General features: G+C 41.1%; 1 protein-coding gene across 1 annotated transcript; it reads left to right on the forward strand.

Annotated features, from left to right (window-relative positions):
• Positions 1-970: 970 nt before the first annotated feature.
• On the forward strand, positions 971-2,802 carry LOC146813227 (olfactory receptor 5G9-like). Its single transcript, XM_085615319.1, has 2 exons — positions 971-1,066; positions 1,855-2,802. The coding sequence occupies exons 1-2, from the start codon at positions 1,055-1,057 to the stop codon at positions 2,800-2,802; spliced, it is 960 nt and encodes a 319-aa protein (XP_085471445.1). The 5' UTR covers positions 971-1,054.
• Positions 2,803-14,219: the final 11,417 nt, after the last annotated feature.

The raw sequence follows: 14,219 nt of genomic DNA on the forward strand, positions 1-14,219 counted from the left end.
GAACACTCTGGGGAGCACAGGCGGCAGGGGAGCGACAATAAAAATGAAACACGAGCAGAACACGAATAGATACAGGCAAACCTGTTAGTAATAGTTCAACAACCATATACAGAAACTAGCAACTATAAGATGACCGGTCTTTGTAAAACTCCTTACACTGCGTATGAACACATGTCAAAATCTGCTAATTATGTAGAAGGTGATGGATTATGCAAAAAAATTTAAATTATGTGAAAAAAGCCGCACTAGCAGAATCACATAATTCCAGTAGCGCAGACTATAACTTGTGCCCATGCCATGCACTGCTTATGATGTCACATATTAGATCACTAATGACGTGTTCAAATACATCATTGATTACCTCACTGATTGCATCTTAAATTACATCATTTGTGATTACTGATAACATCATTCACCATAGTGCTGTTCAATTTACTGTACAGACCAATACAGCCTTCAAAATACGTAAATAAGTAGTAACAATACAGTATCATGCAAAACACAAATTGCATGCACTCTTGTCTTCTTAAAATCTTATCTCCATCTGCACATTGGAACATTTAATTGATTGCATTGCAACTCTAAAAGATCTGTCTCCCTGATGGAATGTGTGCTGAATCAGTGCTTCAAAGGTAAATCAGTTATGCCGGATCTAAAGAGTGACATATGTTGTAATATCAAGATGGCAAGGAACGATAGATGCAGGAGGCAGAATAATTCACAAGTGTGGTTCAGGATTAAGTAAAGCACTTGGTAGTGTCTTGAGCAAATTTGATAATTATCTGTGTCCTCATACAGGTACACCAGTTGATGAGGCTATTCTTTCCACTGCAGCACAAACACATGGATGTGATGAGAAAGGCCTAAGCATGTGCACTGAAGAGCTCATTGAACCAGGCTAGAGAATCCCTGGATAGTTGCAGGTTATCCCTTTCTTTGGGTCGGTAGGCCTCTGTGGAAAGGGAGACAATCTCATCAGCTCTTCTCCTGGAAGATTGGAGGAGCACAAACCAGTGCTACGACTGTGAGGCAGAAATACCATTGGAGACTGCCCATGCACATGGAGGTAACTTTTTATTTGCTGAATCAGTGAGACTGTATTCCTGTGTATGGGAGGGTACGCCGAGTGGCATAAAGAAAACTTAGGTGTTACCCGTGCAAGGAATCTTGAGGGACCCCTCGCAATACCCATATCATTGAGCTGACAAGCTGAGAGGGCCTCCCCTTAAAGTCTAGATGACAGGCCTCTTCACATCACGGGGTATGTGGGGTGCCTGTGTACCCCCTTTGGCATGCCAACATAAAACTAGCCCTTGGACTTTGTTGCTCTCTGAGAACTTAGGTACCAAATGGGGATTTCTATTCATTGGTTTGTTAATCCCTTCAGTTGCTCACCGCAGAATCTCCTTTTGTGTTTTTATTTCTTTGCTTGAAGAAACCTTTTGTGCCTTTCAGAGGCAATGGTATTTTGGCATGTTCAACAAATTACTTGTTTAGCCTGTCTGTGCTGACCCACCCGTATGTCTATCTATTATAAAAGTCCCACTTACCAACATAGGGCCAAATATAGAGCTCACTGTAACCAAAAACCCTCTATATATTTGGGGTTGGTAGGATGCTGAATAAGCAGGAGAATCATCTGTCTTGACTTTAATAACTCTGTCCACCCTTATAAAATGTAACAATTTGGTTTCAATGTAGAAAATAATCAGTAAATGTACACTTACATTTTTCAATTTTGTTATTGCTCAGACTGCACTCTCATGAAAAGTGCCTAATGTCAATCCACTTTGAAACATGATTCAGCTTTCATGTTTCTGACTTAATAATCAATATTTTCATATTACTTTCCAGATGGGATATCTCAATCAGACTTATGGGACAGAATTTGTTCTTGTGGGATTCTCTGATCTTCCCAACTTGCGAGTTCCCATCTTTGTTGGATTCCTGCTCTTGTATCTAATAACAGTTTCAGGTAACCTTACTGTCATATATGTCATTTATACAGACTCACACCTACACACTCCCATGTACTTCTTCCTTACAAACCTGTCTTTTGTAGACATCTCCTACACTACTGTAATGTTCCCCAAAATGCTGGCCAGCATCTTTATTTCGAGAACGCACATTACTCGTCAGGAATGCCTGCTGCAGGTGTACTTTTTCATAGCCATGCTTGCAATAGAATTCCTGCTCCTGACCATCATGTCTTTTGATCGCTATATAGCCATCTGCAATCCTTTACAGTACACAATGATTATGAGTAGGTCTGTGTGTCTGCAAATGGCCACTGGAGCATGGATTTTAGGATTCTTGGAGCCAATATTTCACACTGTTCTCTTATCAACTTTCTCCTTTTGTAAGACTCATGAAATTAACCACTTCTTCTGTGACTTCGCCGCCCTGCTGACACTTTCCTGCACCAGCACTCGTACCATTGAAACAATGACTTTCATCCTTGCTGTGATATTGGTAATATTCTCATGGACTTTAATTATCACTTCATACTTCAAAATCATCTCAGCCATTCTGAAAATCCAGACCACTACACAGAGACAAAAGGCATTTTCTACGTGTGCGTCTCACCTGACAGTGGTCATTTTATTTTATGGAGCCATCATGTTTGTCTACTTAAGGCCAGTTTCCATGTACTCAGTGAGTGAAAGCAAAATGTTCTTCTTGGTCTACACTGGACTAGTCCCTATGTGCAACCCCATAATCTACACTCTTAAAAACAAAGAGTTCAAAGATGCCTTGAAAAGAAGAACAGGTAGAAGATCACAGAATAAGGAACAAGCCTGATGTATAATTATAATGCGCAAAATATGTATTATGCTTTTTGTTTTGCACTCACAAGAATTTGATCAATACTAGATTTGATGGTTTATAAAACAGGCCAATGCAGGCATGGCACAGGCTCGTTTTAAGACTCTGTATAACTTGAGGCAGTCTCCCAATCTTAAATAAGTGCTCAGATAAAAAGAAATGTTGAATACAATTCTTTATGCATGGTTTGGTCATGGAGTGTTGACATTCATGGTTGTACTTGTTAAATTAATCATGAACAGCTAAGTTGGTTATGCCAGGGAAGGGCCTGGAAATTTTAGAGTGTACCAGGAGGACAACAGGATTTAGGTAAATGACAAAGTGTATATACATGCACGCATATACCATCAAACACACACAAATATTGCGACTGAAACAACTACAGTTCTGGTCAATGTTGCATAGTCCTTGGAAAGTAAACCAATACCAAGTCTGGAGCCCTATTGGGATCTAATTACAAAGCCGCTCGACCGGAAATTATACTTCCAGTTTAGAGCGGGCACACTGCCACTAAGAGCATTTACTTCTAAATGGGATAATTCTACTGATTAAACTTGTCCGGTATGTCATCTCAGTAATGAGTCACTGGCCCATTTATTATTTGTTTGTACTGGGTATGATGCACCGTGTCGGGTTTGGTTGGCACCAATCTGTAAGCTCTTAGGCACAAGAAGGGCTAGTGAAGCTGGTAAAATCCTTAGAACAGACACATTGCCAACGATTGCCACAGCAGTGGCTAAATTTTGGGGGTGGTCATGGGCCATAAGAATAAACTCCCTCCGCCTTCCCAAGGCTAAATAAGTAGTGTCTAAACTGTACATAACCTAGAAATGATTGAAGAAGCCAACTTATTTTGAGAACCAGCCTAGAGTAAATATGCTTTGTAATTTCCAAAAATGAATTTTTAACTGTGTTTTAAACTAAGTTTTTATATCTGAATGTAATGAATTTTTAAAGTTTTAATAGATTTCTCTTTTTTAGGGTGACGAGGTCTTACCGTTTTATTGTGCTGATGTTGTATTGTTATCACTTATGTTTTACCTGCTCTATGTATGTGCTTTTATGACATAATCTGTTGAATAAAGCCTGTTTGGATTTGGATTTGGCATAGTTACAGTGATACAACGTGTTCATCATAAATAACTAGTCAGACCTTGTGGTAATGTAAAACATGTCCTTAGAGATATGGATGCCAGTTCACAGAGTGCCTTCTGCACATTTGAAAGGGTCTGTACACAATAGCAGATCCTACAGGACTCAATGCATGATTGAGACCTGTTGAGAGTAGCTCGGCTTGGCAATTACAGCAGATGTTGTTTTTGAATTTGTGTACCCCTGTGCATAAAAAAAGCAATGGACAAAGATTTGAACTTGCCTACTCATTGTCACTTATGGGAGTAACATTTACGTGTAATGGCATAAAATTGTTTGTGAACATCAAATGTTTAGAATTTGATTTCTCTTTCTATTTAATGTAGTTCATTAGGAGGGAATGTTAAAATGTTCTCTGCAACTCATGCATTCATGACTAGTGAAGTTTAAGACCTCAGTCTGTGCTCTGACTTACTCTGAGGCATGCCTGGGTTGTGTTGTGTGTCAGGACAGCTGCTTGATAATAGAAGGTGGAGCACTAGAATCTGCACCAGCCACGTCCCATAGAGTCCCAGAATGTATAATTTAACAGTTGAGTGTGAAAAATTCAACATGCTCATACCCATTCATTTTGCTTAGGCACACATTTTTGTGAACTAGTTGATGGACAAAACTTGAGTATTTCCCTGCGACTAAACTCAGCATGTGATCATATAGTTTATTTTATTTTGTTGCCTGAGCTTGAATTTTCAAGAGCACGGACATGCTGTAAATATTCTGTTAATGTGTCATAGATAGGGAGATCACTTACAGTGTTTTTCTCTGGCATCAACTCATATGGGAGGAGGGTAGCCGTAATCCTACATGGATGTTTACATCTGGCCTGACGGTGCAAGTATCACCTAACCTTTTAAGCTAAAACAATATTATTCTACAGTTTGTTGCTTCCACACAAATACATATCCATGTACTTGCTATTTAATTGCAATGCTTCACAGATCCATACAACATTAAATAAAGCCAGCACTATTGGTGTTGCCAATGCCTTTTTAATGCTGTTGAGAGTATGAGAGTATTGAGAGTATTAGGCTAGAAATTTAGGCCATGCAAAATGAAAAATCTTTGCTAATTTGTTCGAGAGTGTTGTCTGTAAGCAGAAGGGGTTGGCAGAGTCTAGTAGTAGTGATCGAGGATGCTGAAACAAGATGGATACTGCTTCCCTGCAAGTGTATGTCATAAGTTTGCGGGAAATAATAGTGACCTATATATATATTGACACCACAGTATCATGACCAAAATATTGTGAAGGAACATATAGATTTACTAATCCTAACGATGGACTCTATATTATGTATAGGTATTTTAATATAAACATAATGTTAGATCTGTCAGCCTTAGGGGGGTCTCCCCCAAACCTTTTGCCTGTTTACCTCCAATTTCGCTGAATTCGATTATGTTGGCCTTAGGACTCTGTGTACTTTACCACTGCTAACCAGTGCTAAAGTGCTTGTGCTAATTTCCCTAAACATGTTTTGATTAACAAATACCTAATTGAGATCTGTAATTTACTTGTAAGCCCCTTCTTGAGTGGTACACCATATACCCATGGCCTGTAATTTAAACACTACCAGTGGGCTTGTAGTACTTATTGTGCCACCCACCGATGTAGCACTCAGAAACTTCTCCCTGGCCTGCCATTGCAACCATATTGCAGTGTTACACTGCCATGTCGACTTGGCGTTTAAAACCCCTTGCCAAGCCTTACACTCTCCTTTTATGACATATGTTACCTCTAAAGTAGGCCCTAGGTAGGCCATAGGGTAGGTTGCTGGGTAAGTAATAGGTAGGACATGTACTTGTAAGGTGTGCATGTCTTGGCAGTGACAAACTCCCAAATTCATCGTTTACTACTGTAAGGCCTACCCCCTCATAAAATAACATTGGGAATTCTTTATTACATTTAGTAAACTGTAAGTCTTAAATGACAGTAGGTCAATCTGTCAAGTTTTATAACTTTGAAACACGTGATGACAAATACTCTTAATTGCAGAGTCAAGTTTTTCATTACAATTTTGAAAATGCCACTTTAAGAAGTTGCTATTTTCCTGCTTCTAGTCATGGGTGATTGCAGCCTGTCTCCGATTGCCTGTCGAGGTTGAGCGACATCTGCATTTCGTGTATGCCCTCTAGAAAGCCACACACGAAGGAAACTTAGATGTGACTTAATGGGTTATCCTGGCAGGGTGGGAGGGAGGGTTCTGGAACCAGCCTCAAACTTACACCTAAATAGGCTGTGTCCTGTCCCCACACAAATGGTTGCACACCCCTCTGTAGTAAGTCTGGATGCAGGGCAGGAAGGGGAGACCTCTGCTCACTTCGAAGCCTTCTTTGACATCTCCCCCACTTCAAATGCACCACTGGATATAAGAACTGGACCTCAGACCCTATCACTTCAGTACACTTCAGGACCTGAGGAAAACCTTTCAAGAAAAAGACTGATATGATGCTGAAGGGCTGACACTCTGCTGGACTGCTGCTCTGGAAGAACTGCTTTCTTGCTGTACTGTTTTCCTGGTGAGAAGGACTGGACCTCCATCACTTGCCTCCAGAACCCAGAGTGTCTCCCAGGCTAGTTGGCTGGCCTCCTTATCTGAAGTCTCAGTGACATAAAGGACGTCCAACCACCCTGCTCCTTTGCTCCAGTAGGACCGAAACATCCCCTATGCTGAGGGAGCAGAATCAATGCATCATCACTGGTTCGGAGACAGAACCAGCTCATTGCCTTCGGATCCAGTACATTATCCTCAAAATTGATGCATCCTCTGCTGCAGGAGCAGTACCAACACATTGCATTCAAAATCAGTGAATCGCCCTCAGAACCGCGTCATCCCCGCTGTGAGATCAACACCGACACATTGCTTTGGCTGCACTTAGCAATCTTTGTCGACATAACCAGCATTAAGGTATTTAAATCCTTGTATGTTGCGTGCATTCCATTGTGGTCGACCTCAACTTTTGACTTTGTCATGGTCCGGCGCAACCAGATTTCCCAAGTAAGCGGTTGTTGCTGCTAAGTATCATTTTACTGTTTATTCTTTCAAAATTCATACCTCAAGTTCTACTGATTGGATTTTTTTTTCATTTTGATCTTGTTCTATTAACTAAATTAAGAGTGATTCATCTAAATTGGTGTGGAACTTTTTTGTGTGATGTTTTCAGTGTTTTACTGTTTGAAGTGTTACACAAATGCTTAACACATTGCCTCTTAAATTAAGCCTGACTGTTCTGTGCCAAGCTACCAGAGGATGAGCACAGGTTGCTTTAGGGTGTGTTTGTGACTTCCCCTTACTAGGATTGTGGTTACTGCTTGACCAGGGCCTGAATTCTAGTCAACCAGGAAGCTAATTTCTAACACCTAGCATCAATTTATATGTGGATATAATGACCAAACAGGGCAAAGTAAACATGACAAATGTTAAACCTCATCATACCAGAACTTTGAAATGAAAAGTTGGAAGGATGAAGTGGTATTCATACTCATGGTCTCAAATTACAGGTGATTAGTTGATGCCTAATGACTGACTCATATTATTTTACTCACCGTTTAATGTCTAGGGGCCTTATGTAGGTGGGCTTGCATTTACCACTTCATAAATACCGAATCATACCGATTCGGTATTTATGAAGTGGTAAATGCTATGTAGGTAATGAGTCGGTAATTATTACCGATTCGGTAAAATTCGGTAATTACCGAATCGGTATTTACCGATTCGGTAATGAGGCATACCTTCCCATTGATGGGAAGGTATGCCTCATTACCGAATCGGTAAATACCGATTCGGTAATGGGGGAAACACATGCAAGGGAGGCAGGGTGTCACATTGACACCCTGTTGCACCCCTGATTCGGCCATGTGTGCACATGTGGCACACATACATGCCCTAAGGGCATGTATGTCTGCCACATTGCACACTTCTAAGCGCTATGTAATGCTTTTCCACATCCATTCTTTATTTACCACCAACTATTAGTTGGTGGTAAATACCGACTCCAAACAACACCCACACACTCCCCCTACATCTCATTTCTGTATTCGGAATTTACAGAATCGGTAAAACTACCGATTCGGTAATTTTACCGATTCGGTAAATTACCGAATACAGAAATTCAACCCCTACATACCAAAAGCCAAAATACCGGTCGGTAACGGTATAATTACCGAAAATCGGCCGTTACCGACCGGTATTTGGCTACCTACATGAGGCCCTAGGTATGCTGTTTTCGATTACTCCTTCTGCTCTGTATCCCTTTCAACAGAGTACACAATTCAGTAGATTTCCAGGAGTAGAGATTGATCAATCTCCAGAGTCAGTAATCATAGCCCTTGAACTCAGGGATAGTTCTTGAAACTTATGGGAAATGGGACATTCAAAGCACCAATCAGTAAACATTGTTAGATATAGTAGGAAATGAAGTGCAATATTTGAATGGTGGAAGCAATCTCACACAATCTAAAAGAGAAGACTTTGGCAAAAAAAATAGTCATAAGCAATGAAACTTGTGTTAAATACATCAAAGAGGCATATTTATAGGAGAGAATCTTTATTCAGATCCATAGGCACTACCTCAACTCGCAGTAACCATTAAACTATTAACCCACAGGACTAGGACAAAGGAAGACTCCAAAGGCATGGGGAGGGGAACATGAGAGAGACCAAGGGTAATTAATATCTAACAATGCAAGTACAATGAGGGAAATGCATATGAAGAAAGTTACACTTGAAAGCAGATGAAAAGAATAGAGGTTACAACGCACCTTGTTCCTATAATTCTTTATTTTACTGTAGAATGCAGTTTACTAAATCCTACACAATACATAACAGTTTTCTCTATTCTTGTCCATGACATTCACTGGAAAACATAATCCTTCTAACACCCCGGAGCATGAAGATTTCGTGGAATATGTGCAAATTCAGGCTGCCCCTGAAAGTTAGACTCTGGTATTTCAGCATAATATTTGACACTGAAAAGGGAGCCCTGAACTTTGCAATTTCATCCATACTCCCCACACTGCCATCCTCAATTGTCAGCACATTAGTGTTGACTTTAGTTACTCTAAGTGGCTTGGAAAACATACTTATACCGCACTTCCTAGAGGAAGGAGCTACTTCTCAATCTCCCACATTACATCTTCTATATTTCATCCAAAGTTTGCTGTGATATCTCCTTCTGTAGTCACTTTTATGGTCCTCGATACACTCATTCACAATTCCTAGATGGACCCATCCGGATCTCCACTCGCATCCAATTGCAAAACATTTTAGTGCCAGGCAGTCTACCTTTAAGCATCGCAAAAAGGCGAAAATCCTGTAACAGAATTGGGACCATTATGATAGGACCACAGCAATTATTTATTGCCAATATCTTCACCCCTGATATTTGATCTGATGAAATATACTCCTTTATCATATGTTCGCTCTGTACACCAGACAATTTGCTTTTGGACAATTTAGAGCAGTTTTACATGTACAATAGATAGGTTCTTTTGAAAATCGTTCATATCAACAGAGGTGAATTGAACCCCATTATCTGTTATGATGGAACTGGGTATACCTTCACAAAAGTCTGTGACAGGAAATCAATCATGTCACGGGTAGTAATAAGATTGACCACTCTAACAACAATCTAGTGGGAGGAGTAATCCACTAATACAATAGTGAACTTGCCAGACCACTTTGAACCATTGAGAGGACCCATGATGTCTAGTCCTAATTTGTCCCATGGTTTAGATGGTACTTTTACAGGGGACAGGGATGCTTTCCTTATATGCATGCTTTTATCGCTCATGTCAGGCAATCCTTGATCCTTTGCTCTCTGAGACTGTCCATACCAGAGGGCAAGTATGTATCCCTGAACTTGGATTTGGTAATACTGCACTCCAAATGCCCTTCATGTGTCAGGTCCACAATTCTCTTTCAGAGATCTCCTGGAGGAAGAATGAATCTTCTGACCTCTCATAATCATGTCTTTGACATTATACAAGTCCTTTTTCACCTCACAATACCTGTGGATATCCTCATGTAGACCATTAGGATTTGGTTGCCACCCATGAACAATCTTGTCACTTAAAGCAGAAAAGATTGCATCATTTCTTGAACACTCAAGTCACTCCTCCTTGGAGATGCCAGGGCTGGCCACAGTCAGGATAGGATCATTCATACTATCTCATTGATACCACTACCACTCCTCATTGAACTTTCATTTCCAGGTAACAGAAGTCTGCAACAGAAGTCATGTTCTCTGGAACAAAGCCAATCTTGAAGTTATAATGCTCTAAGCCTAGGAACAACTCGGCTATAAGAGGTGTAGAATGCTCTCTTCCTTTGGTTGTGAAGATGTACGTAAGGGGTTTATGATCGATTTTTAGCATGAAAGGGAGACCCCAAAAAAAAGAATTTGAAGTAAGTAATAGCCCAGAAGCATGCCAATGCTTCCTTTCAATGGCGGAGTAATTAATCTCACCTTCCTTTAGGACACTTGAAGCAAATTCCACACTTCTCTCTTTGTCCTCCATGACTTGCACTAGGGATGTACCCAACCCCTTAGCACTCGCATCCGTGTGAAGAAAAGTTTTATGATTGATGTCAAAGTTACCCAAGCATGCTCCACCAATTATGGCTTGTTTAATACCTTAAATTTCTTAATCACAGTGACCATCCCACACAAATATTTTACTTCAATAGGTGTCTCAGGGGAGCAGTGTACCTAGCAAAATTCTTTACAAACTTGCCCATATAGTCTACCAAACCCATGTAAGGTTTTTGTTCATCTTTGGTCGTGGGAGGTGGCGCCTTCTTAACTGCCAACTCTAGATCTAGCTGAGGTTAAATACCATCCTTGGAAATATGATTGCCAAGATAATCAACAGAATCCACACCAAACTTGCATTCATCTAGTTTTCCAGTTAAACCAGCATCTCTAAGAGTCACTAGAACATTCCTCAAGGTACTGTCATGGTCATGCATAGATTCTCCATAGATAACCAAATCATCCTGAAAATAAAGTACATTGCGTGTGTCCTTTAATAATTGGGGCATCACCCCCTGGAATACAGCTGCCGCAGAAGATAGGCCAATCAGCATTCTGCCAAACCTAAATGCACCAAAAGGAGTAATGAATGAAGTTAGGCATTTAGACTCTGGATAAAGTTCAATTTGGTGATAAGCTGAAGATCACACTGAAGAAATAGGCCTTCCCAATCATACTGATAATATTGTTTATCTTTGGTAAAGGGAACTGGTCGACTCAGATGCTGTGGTTCAAGTCTCTCAAATCAACACAAAGACAAATCCACCTACCCCCACTCCTTTGAGAAACACAATGGGAGCCAACCAGAGAGTGCTCTCAATAGGCTCAATTACCTGTTTCTCAATCAATATGTCTAATTCAAATTTTAAAGGTTCACGCATAAGATTAGGAATTGAATGAACCTTGTGCACCACCGGTGCCTCATTATTCTTTAATATTAGCCTATGTTGAAAATGTCTAAAGTGGTCCAACTTCTCTGTGAATACCTCTGGTAACTCTTCGATTAAGCCATCATTACGGTGCTCTAGCATTATGGCCATAACAGGTTCCCTACTATAGGGCTCCAATTAAATGCCTGAATCTTTTTGGTGTTTCCAGCCCTGCAAATTGGAACTCTTCTCTGCAACATAAACAAAACCTTGGGTAGTACGGTCATTGAAAGCAATGTGCATATTAAGCAATGCCATCAGGGGTAAGGGATCCTAATTGTACTTACCAGGTTTGATATCAGCACTTTCAAGAGGAATCAAAACATGTTTTATGATTAATAATGGTATACGGTGAACATGAATGCGCAAACACTGTCACTTCTACACCATCCGAGAATATTTCAGAAGTGGGATACTGATTACCAGCTTCTAGTCAAGCCGCCTTGTCTTGAAACACAAAATTATTAGCACCAGTCACCACTTTCTCAACCATATGAATGTGTTTATTATCTACATCTACATTCTTGCAGGTAAGTGCATAATGACCTCTTTTATTTAAATAATTGACCTAGTGGGACAAAATTAACGGTTGGCTAAGTCACTATATGCACCACAGTGGTAACACTTATTTCTTTCTCTCTCTGTGTCTCCCTCTATAGCTTTTTTGGCCAGTGCACCTAACACTCTTTTTGATGTGTCCAGTTTCTTACATTTTTCTTCTCTACTAGTGTGATTCTTGACTACATGAATGGTCTTGGAAACACTACTTTCCTTCATTTCCTTTATACACTCCGCCGTATGCTCTATCCTCTTAGCTAAATAAATAACCTCCTTCAAATCAGGGTTGTGTGCAAGAAGTTTCTGCTGTATACGAGAATTATTAGTGTATCTTACCAACTGATCCCTAATAAAGGAGTCACACAATGTGTCAAATTCACAAAGACTAACAAAACCTCTCAAAAAAGCTATAAAACTTGTAATTTTCTCTTTGTTGCACTGAACCCAACAGAAAAATGTGTGTCTTTCTAACACAATATATACTTTTTTACCAACGTGATCTTCTAGCTTGCAATAAGTCAATAAATATACATCCCCCTGATCCTCATGATCCTCCTCACTACCTGAGGGAGGTGTCTACTAACCCCAAATTATGGAGTAAGATGTGTTCCCTTAAAGTCAACGTTTCTCCACCAATGACAATCAAATACTTCTTCCATGGTAGCAATGTCGCCCCCCCCTCATCCAGAAAAGATGGGGGCAGGGACATATTTGCCATAGTCATGGTGAAGTTAACTGAGATAATATTACTGCAAATGCTTTGAGGCTAACGACTGATACAATTAAGAATGCACTCTCAATTTTAACACAGAAGAAAAGATAGAGAGGAAGGAACAAAAAACAAAGAAGTAGAAGATAAACACAGTTGCAGACTGTGTATAATGCTGAGTTACTCACCGGTAATCTTTGTTACTCCGAGTCCTGGTCTTCCGGTCCCATCCCTTAACAGTGAGCAGCTAGTCTGCCCCCCAGAACCCTATACCTAGCTGAGTTTTAACACTTCCCCCAATATGGAGCCACCTAGCTGGTGAGTATACAGGGGGAAGTGCGTCACATAATCATCCTGAGAGCACCAGAGAAACCCAGAAACAAAACAATCACCTGAAAAGAAACAAAAGGGAGGGAGGGAAGGGCCCAGGAATGGGACGGGAAGACCAGGACTCGGAGTAATGAACATTAAACGTGAGTAACCGGGCATTACCTCCTCGTCCGTCTTCCCGTCCCATTCCTTAACAGTGAGCCCATACCTGAGCACACGGTGATTGTAAGAAAAAAAAAGACCAGGAAATGCAGCAAATCAGGTCCTTTTAATCACAAGAAAAGCAGTAGAAATCAGAAACCTTGTACAGCAGACAAAACATGAGCAACAAAGGCATCCGAGGACTCCATCCCCAACTGAAGACGGTAATGAGAAACACAGATGTAGGGAAGGCCCACGTGGCAGCATTACAAATGTCACGCAAGGAGGCACCCTTCTTAAACATGGCCAAGGAGGAGGAGACCCCCCTCCCGGCTGGACCTACCCTGGACAGGAGAAGGGAAAAAACACTTACCCGACCAACCACTCTGTTAGGCAAGAGATCTGACAAAGTCAGAAAAATAGAACAGGATGATTATGTGACACACTTTCCCCTTTATGCTCACTAGCTAGGTGACGCCATATTGGGGGAAGTGCTAAAACTATGTTAGGTATAGGGTTTCTGGGGAGCAGACAAGCTACTCACTCTTAAGGAATGGGACGGGAAGACGGATGAGGAGGTAATGAGAATTCAAAGGGTTAACAGCTTTACTAAAGAGCTAAACACTCCTGATGCATGGGCTAGAGAAGCTCTGAAGCAATTCATCAGGAAGTTTGGCCGCCGCCTTGCCCTTTCCCTGGATTGAGGACGTGAGAAACGTCCACACCTCCTCTTCTCCTGCCGGTGCGTAGGCGCCATCACAGCACATGGCAGGTAACAACTCTTTGCACGACCCGGAGAAGCTGAGAAAATGCAGGATAGGACAATCCCTGACAAACGAGAGCTTGTTTTGGCAAGTCCGCACCACACAGCGGTTGCTTTCCTCTTAAGATGCCCCTCCGCCTGGCACACTCAGTTTCCTCACACAGGTGTGCTTCGTAGGAAGCAGCAGCTGGACAGTGTGCCAAGGTTCCACACTGGCCTACCACACAGTGGTCAAAGTGGGCCGGATCGGCAGGGCACGGAGTGCCCCTACTTTTTAAATTTA

This window comes from Triturus cristatus, chromosome 7, assembly GCF_964204655.1.
Source record: "Triturus cristatus chromosome 7, aTriCri1.1, whole genome shotgun sequence".
In the NCBI taxonomy this organism is placed as follows: domain Eukaryota; kingdom Metazoa; phylum Chordata; class Amphibia; order Caudata; family Salamandridae; genus Triturus; species Triturus cristatus.